The following is an 11539-nucleotide window of genomic DNA, read 5'->3' as shown; positions in this document are numbered from 1 at the left end:
TCTCTCTCTCTCTCTCTCTCTCTCTCTCTCTCTCTCTCTCTCTCTCTCTGTCCCTCTCTCCTCTCTCTCACTCTCTCTCTCTCTCGTGTTGATAGATCTGCCTCTCTCCATGTCAGTATGAACAACGGCCTGAGTTTTATCTCCAGTTCTGTGACCATCACAACCGTGAGCTGTGTGAGTACAGTATCCCTGCAGGCCAGCAGTGCTACACTGGGCATTACCTCTATTTCAACTCCTCTGAACACAGTCAGTATGCACACTGTCTTAACACTAATGTTCCTCTGGTGGGGTGCCATGCCAAGAGCAAATGACCAGAAGCTTGGAGATGCTTTTGCCTGGTAAATTCGATAAATTCACGAGGTCACGTTACACCCCAAAAACCAAAAAGGAATATACAGCAACCCAAGCTGGGTCGAATAGGGACGTATTTAAACCAACGGTTGGGTTTGCCCATATTTACCCAACTATGGGTGAGCGTTATACGTTAAATACACAAATATTTCTTCCGAAATTCTTATTCTCAATGGTGATTCTCACTGCATACTTTTTAAATGGGCATAAATTTGGAAATGCTATCATGTTATACTGCGTTCCTTTAGAATTTAAATATAAAATTAATGAAAGTCAAAAAGACTTACCAGGCTAAAAGAAATACCAAAAGAAATACCATACGATTATCCTAAAAATAAACAGAAATACATTTTATAATACAAATAAATATATTAATAAACTTCTAAAATATGAATATTATTTATTTACATAATATTTATATATATAGAATAGACAGTAATAGATACAAGACGGTTTCATCAGACACATGCTATCGTCTGGTATTTATATGAATAACAATTTATATTCATACATTAATTGTATAAAATTAAAATAAAACCACTTGAGTGTTACGGATTCTTTAAAGTGGTCTACCGGAAGTTAAGTTTGGGCCACATGACGTGCTTGTGAGACCATTAAAAATATCCAAAAAATATAAAGTCATCGTGTTCAAAAGGGTCTGTTTACCTTACCCGGATTGGCAACAGTAAACTAAATAAATAAATGTATATATAATGTAGTGTAATTAATGTAAATGCATAAATTGTAATATTATTATATGGAATATTATTAAATAATTATGCAGGCCTTGTAAAGAGAAGTACAGTAATCTGCATTTATAGGTTTTCAACAGAGATATTGGCAAAATGTTTGGATTCCAGTTTTAAGAGTTTTCACTTCTTCTGATTTTGTGGTGAAATCTAATCCAGACATTTATCTCATGTGCTTTACGCGACTCAACACTGAAAGCAAGAAGCACTTTGAATGGGTTCCCGGCGTCATCACTCACAATCAAGATCAAGATAGTGTTTCAACACGCCATTTGCAGCGATTTTGATTCTGCGTCTTTCCCTAAACCACAAATTCCTCAGTGGAACCCCATCCAGCAGGGTTCGAGCGTGGCATTAGAAACATTACTCCGGCTCTATTTGCTTTGGAGCGTAAACCTCCTCTGGGTCTCTGTTTCTTCTCTCTTCCTCAGACTGACGGAACGTTCTTGGCCATAGCGCTGCTCATCCTTCTGCTGCTGATCGCCATGGCGATACTCTGGTGGTTTTGGCCCCTCTGTTGCACCGTGGTAGGTTTTACACTGCAGCCCGTCTTCCTTGCATTCTTCTTAGACGTTTCTCCAACCTGAACCCGATATCCAGACTGAGCGCCGAGTCCAGTAATGTCTTTTCTGACATGCATAGAAGAAATTCAGAGCCATGGAAAATATCTTGAATTTAAAAATGCATTAGTACGTCATTTCCATTTCAAGATGATTGCTATGACACGAAGAGCCCTACAAAACAAGTTCTTCTCATTCTCTTCAGATTGTCCACGAGCCACCGCCACCTGTGATGGAAGACAGTTCGGTGAGACACTTTAAAACAATAGTTCAAATAGTTCAAGAGAAAAGCTTTTCAATCTTTTCAATATTCACTCTTGTGATGTGTATGTGACTCTTTCTTCTGTGGAACACGAGAAGATATTTGGAGAAATGTCTCGGTGGTTTTGTGTCCATACAATGGAAGTCAATGGGGGGCAGTGTAGTTTGGTTACCAACGTTCTTCTAAAATATCTTCTTTTGTGCTTGGCATTCGGTTTTGAAATGCCATGAGGGTGGATAAATGATGCAAGTTTTAGTTTTGGGTGAACTAGCCCTTTAATGTCTATTGGCACAACGTTTTGTGATGTAACTGAAAGTTTAGAATAAGAATAAGATTCGAGAGCTTTTGTTTACTATGCATGAATAATGACATTCAGTGTCTCTGTATTTTGTTCTCGCCATGAAATCTTTCTCCTCAAATAAGATTTCTTCCGAAGGCTTTACTTGTGATTTCAAGAAGACGGCAGGCGACATTTGCTCCAAAAACTCACCGTTTGCACAGACGTGGCAGCTTGCGCCAACCTAAAAATGACAATAGACAGTGTGTCGGAAGACAGCTGTGATTGAAGGCCTTACAGTATATATGATCCAATTTTGACCAGAATAAAACACAAACCGACGGTACAACAGCTCTACTTTTTAAAAAGAAACATTCGTGCTTTCTCTTCAAGTTGATGTATTCTGAGAACAAGTCAACTTATCGTCCTATATTTTAACTCGGACAATTTCTCCTTTCCAAGTCTCCGACCGTCTGATTCGTCAAAACAGGAAATTCCAAAAGCTTCAGACAGGTTGTGTGGGGTTTAGGGTAACAATGTGAAATCCAAACCGATCCGCAAAACTCATCGATCCCAAAGTTTACGTCGAAGTCATGACTGATCTGTTCTTATTTAAGCACCATTAAACACAAGTCTGTCGCACCTTCACACGGTTCACTGAAGTGTCAAGGGACAGCGATCTAATAAGCGATGACAAGGACCATCATCATTATCTGACTGTCAAGTGTAGCTGAAATAAATAAATGAAGCTTGTGTGGATGTCATCATACGTGCTGCAGTCAGACGGTCAGGAACACAAGACTTTCTGTCTCGGTTTTAATGAGCTGCATATGTGCAGGAATGCAGACAGTATCGATGACTGAAGTATGACATCACTTCCTGTCTGCGCTTGAAAAGGATGATTGTTAGATATTGTATGTCAAATTCACAGAAATAATGAGCTTTTACAGTACCCTTGGTGTTCTGCTGCCATAGGCGTTATTTGCGGGTGGGACAGATGGGACCACCACTTTTTGGAAGACATTAAGAAATGCTTGCAGAAGGTGTGCATTGTTTAGAAGCATTAACATCTAAAACTTGTGGAAAATGCAGGACGCGCCGCTTTCTCACCATATCCCGTTGCTCACTCGTAAATTATATTTGCAGAAGACAGAGAGCCGCGACTCCAGAAATGCGGCCAGAATGAAATGCGTGCGTCATCCGCACTTGCTTGTGCATCCAGTGTCCAAGTATACAAATGCGTTAAAGGTGCAGTTTGTAACAATTTTGCAGTAAAATATCCAAAAACCACTAAGCTAGTGTTATATATTTTGTTCAGCTGTGTACTTAGAATGTCTCAAATGTTTCCAACTAGTAAATCTTGAGAAAATCGCGTTCTAAACAGTGACACGGGGCTGTGCGGTCGCCTGTCAATGGCGTCATATCCGCGTCACCCTTTCTTACCGCCTTTACTGACGTAGAAACCGCATGACAACAGTGTCGTGGACAAATGCAGAAGTAGCGTCTAGCAAGCCACTAACTTGTTTCGAGCAGTCACTTAGTTATGGACCACAATTATTCGCAACAATTATAAAACTTTACCTCATCCGCTAACATGATTTCTCCTTCCCGTCTGATTGATGGCCATCAGCGGTGGAGTTGAAGACAACAGATCCCATCATTCCACGCTCCTTCACAGCGTCATCAAGCTACGCCACTGTTGTTGTTTTGATCGTGTTTTTACAAACTGCACCTTTAACCAATGAACAAGTGACATTTTTAGTCATAGGAGTAAACTGCAGAACAGCCAAGTGACCTTCCCCACATGACAGCAGTGTTGGGTAATTAATTACTAGTAATTAAAAAAGTAATTAATTACTAGTTACTAATTACACATTCGATAATGTAATTAGATTACTGTACAAGTTACTCTCTTCAAAAAGTATTTAATTACTTATTACTAATTACTTTCTATATCCTACATCAACCTTGATGAGTTAAGTGATTCAAGGATAGACATGAAAGGGCTCTTTTAATTCATTCAAATAAATAATATAAAACTACATAAAGTATTATTATTAATTACAAATGTGAGAATTATGCATTAAAGCACGGATTTTAAAGTTAGACGTTGAATTTTGATGTCAATTCCTCTTCTGCACACACACATATATTACACAAAGTATTTAGTTTAATTAAATCAGAAGTAACTGTAATTAAATTACAGGAAAAACAAGAGTAATCCCTTACTTTACAGGTATTACAAATTACAGTAACTAATTACTTAGTAACTAGTTACACCCAACACTGCATGACAGTTTGGGAACCACAAACTGTGAGAGCTGGAGTCGAAAAGCTGAGTAGCCAACGGACAGACCGTCCACTATATATGATATTAGTTATTACAGAAACAATTTATTAACGTAGGCTATTGTTTTTGTCGTCTTTGTCCCACTTTTCAAAACAAAGTTACGCCACTGTCTGTCGCCATCTTACCGTCATGTCATTTCAAATCTGTTTAATCTGTGAAACAAAACCATCTGTTTGTGTTTAATAGATAAAGAAAATATCACCAGGTTGTAATGTCACGAGGGGGAATAAGTGATCCCAAACATTTCATTACGAAGTAAACTCTTCCTTTAAAGGAACGGATACCCCAAACCTATACATGACTGTTTCTTCAGTAGAACACAAAAGAAGATATTTTGAGAAATGTCTCAGTGGTTTTGTGTCCATACAGTGGAAGTCAACTGGGGCCAGTGTAGTTTGCTTACTAACATTCTTCAAAATATCTTCTTTTGTGTTCTGCTAAAGAAAGGTTTGAAATCACACGAGGGTGAGTGAATGATGAAATCATTTTCATTTCTGGGTGAACTCTCCCTTTAAGGGTACATGGCTGACATCTTTACTTCCCCAAAACAGTCTTTACTTAAGACCCGGTTTACTTTCTCTATAAAGGATGAAGAGGACGATGGCTATCCCAAGAAGCAGTGGCCGACAGTGGACGCCTCATATTACGGTGGCAGAGGAGTTGGCGGCATTAAAAGAATGGAAGTAAGAGCGTGTTTGGTGAAATGGGTTTTGGAAAGGAGTACAGCTTGAAGTGATGTGTGTGTGTGTGTGTGTGTGTGTGTGTGTGTGTGTTTGTGGCACAGGTGCGCTGGGGAGATAAGGGGTCCACTGAGGAAGGAGCCAAACTCGAGAAAGCCAAGAATGCTCGAGTGAAGATGCCAGAGCAGGAGTTTGAGTTTGCACCCACACGCACCCTGAACAACGGCATGAGGAAACCCATCTCTCCTCTGAAGTGGTACTCGCCAATCAAGGTAGATCTGTTTGAGATCATTCCAGACATATGAGAGATGTGAGGCTTTAACCTAAGGCTGGGACTAAACCTTATGATCTTTTATCATTTTAAATCCTTAACAAACTTCAATTTTTGTGATAGGCTTTGTTTGAACCATAAGATTTTAAAATAAACGTCACTTGCTTTTGATATTTTGTTACCTATTGAAATGCAATTTTTACACTTAAGTGTCTAAAGTAGTGCCGTCAAATCGATTAATTGCGATTAATAGATTCCAAAATATTTTTTAATAATTCGTTAATGTTTATGTGTGTGGTGTGTATATTATATTTACATTTAGCAGACACCTTTATCCAAAGCGACATACAAAGTAGGGGAAAAACTGTAGAAGCAATTTGTGCAACAAAAGAACCACAATGCATAGGTGCAGTACAACTGGTCTCAGTCAGCCTATCACAGTATACCAAGCTAAGAATTGTTCTTTTGGGGGGGTAGGAAAGTAGAAAAGAAGTAGAAGACTGTACTAATGGGTCAGATTAGTACAATGGGTTATATGTATTTATAAATAAATACACAAACATAAATGTTTATTTTTAAGAAATTAGTAATATATATTTATACATCACGTAAATTATATTTATATACATTTATGTGAATATTTGTTATATAAAGCCACAGAAAACATTAAAACGTCAAACTTCAGGAGTGACATTAAGTCATGCAACAGCAATGTTAAAGACCGACAGCATGACAGTTATTTTGACCTGTTTGTCAAGTTTTCATTTTCTGAAAATAAATGCAAATGTAAGCAATATTTATATTTGAAATTTGGTAAAACTAGTGTTAGTAGTTCACGGAATGAAACAAAAATGATCATTCTTTAAAATAAATAGTACATTTTAAAATCAGAAAAATGGTCTCTGAATTTTTTCCGCGGCTGTATACATGTCTGTGTGCATATACTGTACATACATATAAATGCCACACACGTGTTATATAAACACAAACATTCATTTTGACGCACTAATCTAAAACTTGTGCCAACTGTGTGTCATAGACCTCTTAACCAGCAAGACTTTCTTGGTCACTAAACACTAAACCAGCTCTAACCAGAATGGAAATTCATGCTGGTCTTGGCTGATCAGGAACGTAAGCAAGAAAGAAACATCCATGTCCAAGTGTGTCTGCACAAAAACAAGTTACATAACAGACACGGATGACCCAATACAGTGACTTGCTTACAGTATGCTCATTATGGAGGACATCAACAGATCTCCACACAGCTCAGTCATTAACAGAAGCGCTGGGATGCCGTATTGCCCTCTATCAGTGATGGAAAGGCTCGTGCATTGTCTCGTAATGTCTTGGTCAGCTGGAAGGGAAGAGTTCATTTAAAGCAGACGCTGAACTGATGTGACCCAGGAGAGAGGAGCTTTGCAGAGCTGGTCCACTGCCCAACAAAACAAACTCCTCTTCTCCCTCTCGCTCACCTTCTTTCATTGGGATTATTTAGGTGACGGTTTACTCATATCACAGAGTGAAAGAAAACGGACGATTACACTGAAGCTTCTGCCTGTTTTTGTTTGGACCCAGCTTTGAGCATAAAAATACATTTCACAACTTGTGTTTAAAGGGATAGTTCACTCAATTATTTACACTTCGATTGTTCAAAACCCGTATGTGGCTCTTTCTACTGTGGAACACAAGAGAAGATATTTTGAGAAATGTCTCCGTGGTTTTGTGTCCATACAATGGAAGTCAATGGGGGCCAATGTTGTTTGGTTACCAACGTTCATCAAAATATCTTATTTTGTGTTCTGCAGAAGAAGGTAAGTAATACAGGTTTGAAATGACATAGGGATGAATAAATGATGAAGGAATTGTCCTTTCTGGGTGAACTATCCCACTTATAATGTACAATGCCTGTTTTTCGGGTTGGTTTAGTCAACAATTTAATGACATGCAGATATGCTAATTTAACAATATGTATTTAAAATAAGTACCCACCTATCGGCCGTTAAAACAGTAAGTTCTATATAGTATGAGTGGGAGTAGTTTGAAAACATTCGCCATGTTTTATGGTCATGTGACCCATATGCTCTTTGACCTATGACGTTCTAACAACAACCTACACGTGTTTATAAAAACATCATTTAGTCATGAGAAATTCATTTATTGGCACTTACATAAAAAAACTTTAAGGCGGACGTCAGTTTTTAAACTTTTGAAATGTGGCCGTTGCTCAGCTCCCGTGGCATCATGGGATAGAAAAGTGTCCATCCGATCCACACTCACGAATCTCAATGGAAGCAGTAGACCATCAGGGTATTTCTCGACTACTGTTTTTTGCATACTGAGGTTTCGGACATACTGTTCATGACTCAGACTCATTTTCACCTACTATATAGTATGGAAGTAGGCGATTTTGAACACAGTGTGCGTTTCAGTTTCCTGAAACACAAAGTTGCCTTTCAAGTGATGCTTTGTTTACGTTGAAGATCAAAATCGTTTTGTACATCTTTTCAAACGAAATAATGACACTTAACTTTAATAACCGTGATCTGAAAACCGAGACAAAATCTGAGAACCACTTCACCTGAAAAATGACCATTTTACGTACACTATTTACACTTACAGTACACATTTAGCATTTTGTTCACTATGCAGTTAAAGTTGGCTCTGAGAATAACTTGTGGTAAAGTGTATCTGTACCAGCGAGAATGACGTGTAAATGTCATTGCCTGTTTGAATCTCGTAGGGTAAATTGGACGCCCTGTGGGTGTGGCTAAGGAGAGGATATGACCGTGTGTCCGTCATGCGGCCTCAACCTGGAGAGAAGGTGATAAACAATTTCACGTTTGAGTAATATTACAGTCTTTAGAAAGTGACGTGTTTTAAAAGCAATAAGGCACGTGAGGCTGTAGACTCTGTCTACACTAGTGCGTTTTCATTTTCTAAATGCTCTTCGTCCACACTAGCGCTTCCCGTAGCTACGCCGTATGCTGTGTGTAGCCTGACGTGCAAATGTAACAACCCTACGCGGACCGCAAGCGCTGTGATTGGTCTGTTTGAACCCCCCCCCAGGTCAAAAACCTCAGCGATAGCGTCATGTTTACTCAAACGCATTTCCGAATGAATTATCCAAGTAAATTATTTGTTCTTCTGTGTTTAACATCTCAAGCTGCAACAAAAGTGACGGTTTACTTCCCGCGGTCACTGCTAATGCTGCTAAAACCAGCTGCTTCTTCTTCGGCTCTTGTCTTGGTTACTCAAGCAACACGCGCGTGGACACTGACGCCTAGTGGTCATTACAAACAATAACTGCGAGTAATGAAATATTCCCTCTCCTAAAATGCGATCTAAAGTAACTTATGCATGATCTGACATTCATGCTTTCAAACAGGACAGCAGCCGACACAACTGCGTCACATGACGAAAAAACGAAGTCAATGTTTTTAAACCCCTCCGTTTTCCTCATCCTAACTACAGCGGGAAAACGTCGTTTTCAAATGAAGAGTTTGGTCAAAAATCATGTTCTTTATTGTTTTATTGTGTTAGTTAGATGTATGTTATTATGGTGTAAATGCAGTTTGATTGATATTAATTGGAATGCACAATAAAAAACATGATTTTAGATTTTTTTTAAAAACGGATTCATCTTATTTTGGAACCAAACTCTTCAAATGTACCCACTTTCAAAAGTTCTGTTTTCGTTGCCAAAAACTCCATCTCAGTGTGGACGAAAGGCCAAAACGGAGAGAAAAAGATGCGTTTTCAAACGGAAACGCATTAGTGTGGACAGGGTATGAACTGTACTGTAAATGTCTTTACAACAGGAACTGTGTGGTATCTCATGATAACCACATTAGGCCATTTAACCATACAAGTGACATAACACAGCCTCTCATAGTTATTGCTTTTCATCTTATTACTTAGAAACTCACAACATTCAGTAGCACTGATTAGCGATTTCACAAAACAGAATAGCAGACCATGCACAAAAAACTGCATCTCTGGGTTCTTTCAGAATCTGTTCTCATTATAAACAGCGCAGACAAATTGAGGAACACATGAAAAGCATTTAGAGGTGGACGGATGAAAGCCGGCCAGCTGTTCATAATAACACCAGTCAGAATGGAAGGTAGTCAGGACTCTGGATGGGGTTCAGACCAACGGGACCAGTCAGCTCATATTGCTCCTGCCTAAAGGAATGCACCCGTCTGCTTTAAGCATTAGGAAGAGACGATCACTACCCTCTCTTTCCTTTAGACAAATGCAAAGATGGGAGTTCTGGGGTGGTAAACAGAACAGAACGAAACTCAGAAAAAAATTATTTCGAAGCAGTGGAATTTGTTTGGATCAAAAGCTTCTGTGAACTATTCAATGCAGTATTAAACTGCAGCGAAGCTTCTGTGGAATAACTCGCAGTTGTAAATTTTCATCTCACAAACGATGTTTTCGCATTCAGAGCTCTCGGGTTTTCATTATTGTGCAGCCTGTGGAAAAACAGACTTTAAACAGGCTCTTAAAGGAGCCACGTCATGAGAGCAAATTTTCCTTGATCTTGTGAAATCAAGAGTTTAATGATTTCAGAAAACGTCCAAAAAGAACATTTGAAATAAAATTTCATCGTTTGCTTGTTTTGATGATGATATAAATTTCGGATTAGATTCGAATAAAAGCATTTCATTGTCTGCTTTACGAAACGTTTATCCTAAAAATGCTATTCGTCATCCGCCATCTCTGTTTGAAACATTGCAGTTCACTTGATGTACTTTAAAGGGACAGTTCACCCAAAAATAAACATTCTGTCATCATTTACTCACCCTCGAGTTGTTCCACGTGTCTTTTTTCTGATGAACACAGGGAAAGATATTTGGAAGTATGCGTGTAACCAAACAGTTCGTGGCCACCATTGACTCCCATAGTAGGAAAAATGACAATGATAGTGAAAAGTGCCCCGGAACTGTTTGCTTTACATTCTTCAAAAGAAAGTGTGTTCAAAACAGAACAAATACATTTATAAAGCAATTTTTCCTACTATGGTTGTCAATGGTGGCCACGAACTGTTTGGTTACAAGCATTCTTCCAAATATCTTTCTCTGTGTTCATCAGGGCCCGTATGTATAAAGCCACTCAGAGTAAAGTTTCACTCTTAAGCGTGTCAAAATTCTAAGAATGATGTAATTTTACTCTTATTCTTACACTTTAAACAGGATTTGCAGCTTTGGTCTTTTCTTTATATAGCCTACAGCTTTGTGTAATAGGATGTGATTCAGCAGCTTTATTATTTAAATTAACTGTTAAAACTCAATTAAAAGTGTATGAAACCAAGCCAAAATGGATACACATTTGTAATATTTTTGCGCATAATGCAAAATACATTTTTGAAACTGCAATTTTTAACTTTTGCATCTCTGTTTGAAAAATGAAATTGCGGTTACTTTATGCATTTATCTTCATATGGGTTGAAGTCAACCGATGTTAAATTTCCCACAAAATTTCCCAGCTCAATATATCTATCAATCACTATTATAAGCTAGCCGTTGTAAATCAGGCGAAGGTAGGCAGGCAGTTTTCAACACTGATTTTGATGTACTTGCCCAATAACTAAATCTTGGTTTATTTTACCCAATTAAGTAATGCATTGCAGCTGTATATATAAATTAATAAAAATATGAAATAATAAAATATTAATGTAATGTCTTAATTCAGTCATGAATGAACGGTGCCATGCTGCTGTGACTCCCTGTTGGCTGATTCAGAGGTCAAGGGCGGCCATTTTGGGTTTAATCATTGTAGTCCTTAATTTACAACACTTAAGTCAGAACTTAAGAATCAGTTTTAAACTTCACTGAAAGTTGCTTTTAGCTTCTTTATAAAAGTATCCTACTCTTAAAAAAGTCCTACTGAGAATTTTTTTACACTTAAGTCAAAGTTTAAGACATTTTTAAGAAGTTTTTTACATACGGGCCCAGAACAAAGACATTTATACAGATCTGGAACAATTTGAGGGTGAGTAAATGAAGACAGAATTTTGGGGTGAACTGTTCCTTT

General features: G+C 38.1%; 1 protein-coding gene across 2 annotated transcripts in view; it reads left to right on the top strand.

Moving 5' to 3' along the window:
• Positions 1 to 11539, top strand: part of antxr1b (ANTXR cell adhesion molecule 1b) — a 28374-nt gene that overhangs the window by 15046 nt on the left and 1789 nt on the right. The window contains exons 12-17 of one of the 2 annotated variants that reach the window (XM_057320307.1): positions 96 to 174; positions 1532 to 1627; positions 1866 to 1907; positions 5137 to 5232; positions 5334 to 5501; positions 8241 to 8321. In XM_057320307.1, the coding sequence (XP_057176290.1) occupies positions 96 to 174; positions 1532 to 1627; positions 1866 to 1907; positions 5137 to 5232; positions 5334 to 5501; positions 8241 to 8321 (562 nt within the window). Of the gene's footprint in view, positions 1 to 95; positions 247 to 1531; positions 1628 to 1865; positions 1908 to 5136; positions 5233 to 5333; positions 5502 to 8240; positions 8322 to 11539 lie in introns of both variants that reach the window. The other variant, XM_057320306.1, reaches the window with a different exon arrangement.

This window comes from Triplophysa rosa, linkage group LG22 (assembly GCF_024868665.1).
Source record: "Triplophysa rosa linkage group LG22, Trosa_1v2, whole genome shotgun sequence".
NCBI lineage: Eukaryota > Metazoa > Chordata > Actinopteri > Cypriniformes > Nemacheilidae > Triplophysa > Triplophysa rosa.
Note: the sequence above shows the minus strand (reverse complement) of the source record. Positions and strands in the feature narration are given on the sequence as shown.